This window comes from Rhagoletis zephyria, unplaced genomic scaffold (assembly GCF_001687245.7).
Source record: "Rhagoletis zephyria isolate East Lansing unplaced genomic scaffold, Rhagoletis_zephyria_1.1 Rzeph_scaffold_13177, whole genome shotgun sequence".
Lineage (NCBI taxonomy): Eukaryota > Metazoa > Arthropoda > Insecta > Diptera > Tephritidae > Rhagoletis > Rhagoletis zephyria.
In genome coordinates, this window is record NW_016170248.1 from 12,756 (window position 1) to 16,095 (window position 3,340).

Consider the following 3,340-nt stretch of genomic DNA (forward strand, 5'->3'; position numbering starts at 1 on the left):
CAGTTTTAGTACGCTGCTGGGCCCTTCTTTCTCTTTGCTCTACGCTGTGCCTCAACGTAAGTTTGGTGTCAAGGATAATACCTTAATATTTCGCCTCGGAGGAAAGCTTAAGACTAGCCCCATCCAGCTTTGGCAAAAGGAATTCCGGTTTTTTGTTTACTTGTGAACAAGATAAGTACGGGTTTAGAAGGGTTAACTCTTGGCCCATTTCGTTTTGCACAGTTGGAAACACTGCCCAGTGCCGATTCCATCAGCTCACTTATTGTTGGCTAGAATTTGCCGGAAATTAGTATAGCCAAGTCATCAGCGTAGGTAGCTATCTTCGTTCTCTTAAACTTTAAAGCTTTGTAACGGTTCATTTAGTACCAAGATCCACAGCAGGGGTGAAGAGCCCCTCCCTGCGGAGTTCCCCATGTATACTAAGTCTGTAGAAAAAATACTTGTACCAACCATATACATACCTTTTAAGGATTAAGTGTCGCTATATTGAGTTCACTTGTATTTACTTTGGTATATTCAGTATTTTTTTCATTTTGATTACCAGCCAAATATATCAGTAGGCTTTCTCCAAGCTAAAATCGAATACCACCACGGCTTTTGAATGCCCCAATCCCACCCAAATTAAGACCAAGCAATTGTCCTCCTATTATATACACAATGTACCTGTTTTATTTAAATATTTGTATGCATGTATGTATAAAAAATTAAGTTCGTAAAAAATCTTAAAACTTAGTGCTTAGAAAACAACAACACACACGCTTTCGAATCTAATTCTAATAATGTAATCATTATGCTAACATTGTAATCGTATTTGTTTGTGATTGGAAATACATAAGAGAGCAAAAAGGAGAAAGAGAGAGAGAGAGAGATATATAGTAAAAGGCATAACTGTATGTGTATGTAATTCTCGTATAAATGTACGTCCTTCCATCAATACTCAAATTAAAAATATGTATTTATTTATAAGTAATATACTGAATGAACCGTTAATAGCGATTATGATTGCGATTATGATATGGAATATTTAATATTACTTTTTTTTTGTGTGTGCCAGAGTAATAATTAAATGCCATGCCATAATAAAAGCAATTAAACGGATATGCAAAAATACAAATATTTATATATTCAAATATATATATATATGTGAGTATGTATGTATGTTTATATGAATTATCAAAGAAAAGAGGTAGCTGATAGATGCAAAGCGGAAAAATAACGTAATGTAATATTAGCAAAATCATTTCAAAGTAAATAGTCGCCTTGGACGATATCCAAAATGCTTTCAATGCCTGCCATTCGTCGAGCTTAGTGCGGATAATAGTTACCGTAATGCGGATCAGCAGCGAGCGGATAGCTAGCATAGGCAGAGCTATGTGCCAAAGCTGGATAGGCTGCAGCAAAATGTGGGCCAGCATGTGCAATGGGTAGGGGAGCGGGTGCTGGTGCTGGGACTGGTGCTGGTGCTGGGACTGGAATGTGGGCTGGAGCGATTGCTATTGGATAGGAAATGGCTGGTGCCTTCACGGCTACTGCTGGGCCGATGGGTGCGGGTGCTATGGGAGCTGGAACAGGGGCGTGGGCGACTTTGTAAGCAATGGGTTCCTTACGCACAACGGCATTGAAGCCATTATGCGGATCAGCGGTATAGTCCACAGTGCGCTTGGTGCCATCCGGATCAACAAGTGAATAGCTGCCCTTGACCACATCGCCATGACGCGTCTCATGTTGGCTCTTCGAATCGCCAGTGTAGCCATCTTGAATGTCATAGCCGAAAGAGTATTTTGGTGCTGGNCGGATAGCTAGCATAGGCAGAGCTATGTGCCAAAGCTGGATAGGCTGCAGCAAAATGTGGGCCAGCATGTGCAATGGGTAGGGGAGCGGGTGCTGGTGCTGGTACTGGTGCTGGTGCTGGGACTGGAATGTGGGCTGGAGCGATTGCTATTGGATAGGAAATGGCTGGTGCCTTCACGGCTACTGCTGGGCCGATGGGTGCGGGTGCTATGGGAGCGGGAGCAGGGGCGTGGGCGACTTTGTAAGCAATGGGTTCCTTACGCACTACGGCATTGAAGCCATTATGCGGATCAGCGGTATAGTCTACAGTGCGCTTGGTGCCATCCGGATCAACAAGTGAATAGCTGCCCTTGACCACATCGCCATGACGCGTCTCATGTTGGCTCTTTGAATCGCCAGTGTAGCCATCTTGAATGTCATAGCCGAAAGAGTATTTTGGTGCTGGATCATAGGGTTCAGGGGCAGCCGGTGCTGGTGCTGGTGCTGAACGGATAAGGAACGAAGAAAATGGTATTCGCTTTTTGCGTTCAGATACCACTTTATATGAAACTGAATAGTAGCTTACCTGGTGCTACATATGGCCCTGGAAGAGGTGCATGAGGTACTGCATAGGGTGCATAGTGTAGCGGTCCAGCGCCGTGTGGTCCATAATGTGCGGCATACGGGCCAATGACACCACAATGGGTTAAAGCAAATGTTGCTGTTATAAAGAGTATCTGAAAATAAAGAAGGTTACATACTAAGTTTACTTAAAGTTGAAAGTAAGTATTGGAAGACAAACATAGAGATATGCCTGCTTGGGCATTTTTTTCCGAATTAAAAGCTCAAGGCATAGTTACACATAGTAGTTCCGAGAAAAAGTTATTAGCTCAGTTGCACCGAAAATATTTTGAGCTATTACCTACTGATGGGTTAATTTAAGTTAAGTGGCAGCCCAAAGAGGGACTCACTTAGCTATTCAAATTACAAACGTGTGAAGTTAGGAACATGTTTGGGTGCTCAAAATAAAATGTAAGCCGAGGTGTTTAAACCTTTTTCTAGTGAAAACCAAGCCGCTAAGGAGGAAGTACTGAGCTAATTTCACCTCGTCCTGCAGACAGCAGCGACAGTAGAGACACGTAATGATACTAAATCGCATCGCACGGGTTATCAAAGACCGTTGTACGATCATTACATCTGCAAGAATTCAAAGACGGCGTTTACCCCTAGAAAATCTTAGTCAACCACTGGCCAAAAATACTTCGCAACTTTACATGCCAAGGCATTTGTAAAGCGATGGCTGAGCCGACCGTAAGGCCATGTAACCAAGAGTGATCCGAAAGTTGCAAAAAAACTTCCATGCGCTCCCTCATCGTGGAGATGACTACAAGGGTACCGTATGTAGCCAATTAGACAGCTCTTCAATATCCGGCATTCTCACTGTATCCAGGAACCCAAAACAACTGGCATGTAAAAAACCCTTAGGCAGGTGCGATCGTGCAATGAGCGATCCAAGGGCCTTGAGTACCGTTCTAATCCGTAATATACTGGTGCGTAGCCATTTGGCTGT

General features: G+C 43.2%; 2 protein-coding genes across 2 annotated transcripts; both read right to left on the reverse strand.

The window, feature by feature from the left end:
• Positions 1 to 646: 646 nt before the first annotated feature.
• On the reverse strand, positions 647 to 1,806 carry LOC108378019 (larval cuticle protein A3A-like). Its single transcript, XM_017634316.1, has one exon. The coding sequence runs from the start codon at positions 1,804 to 1,806 to the stop codon at positions 1,306 to 1,308; it is 501 nt and encodes a 166-aa protein (XP_017489805.1). The 3' UTR covers positions 647 to 1,305.
• Position 1,807: 1 nt separating this feature from the next.
• On the reverse strand, positions 1,808 to 2,596 carry LOC108378020 (cuticle protein 7-like; the record flags this gene model as incomplete). Its single annotated transcript, XM_017634317.1, has 3 exons — positions 2,573 to 2,596; positions 2,357 to 2,507; positions 1,808 to 2,274 (listed from the first exon to the last, which is right to left on the reverse strand). Coding segments are annotated over exons 1-3 (642 nt in total), but the record flags the coding sequence as incomplete, so codon positions are not given.
• Between the last annotated feature and the right edge of the window lie 744 nt (positions 2,597 to 3,340).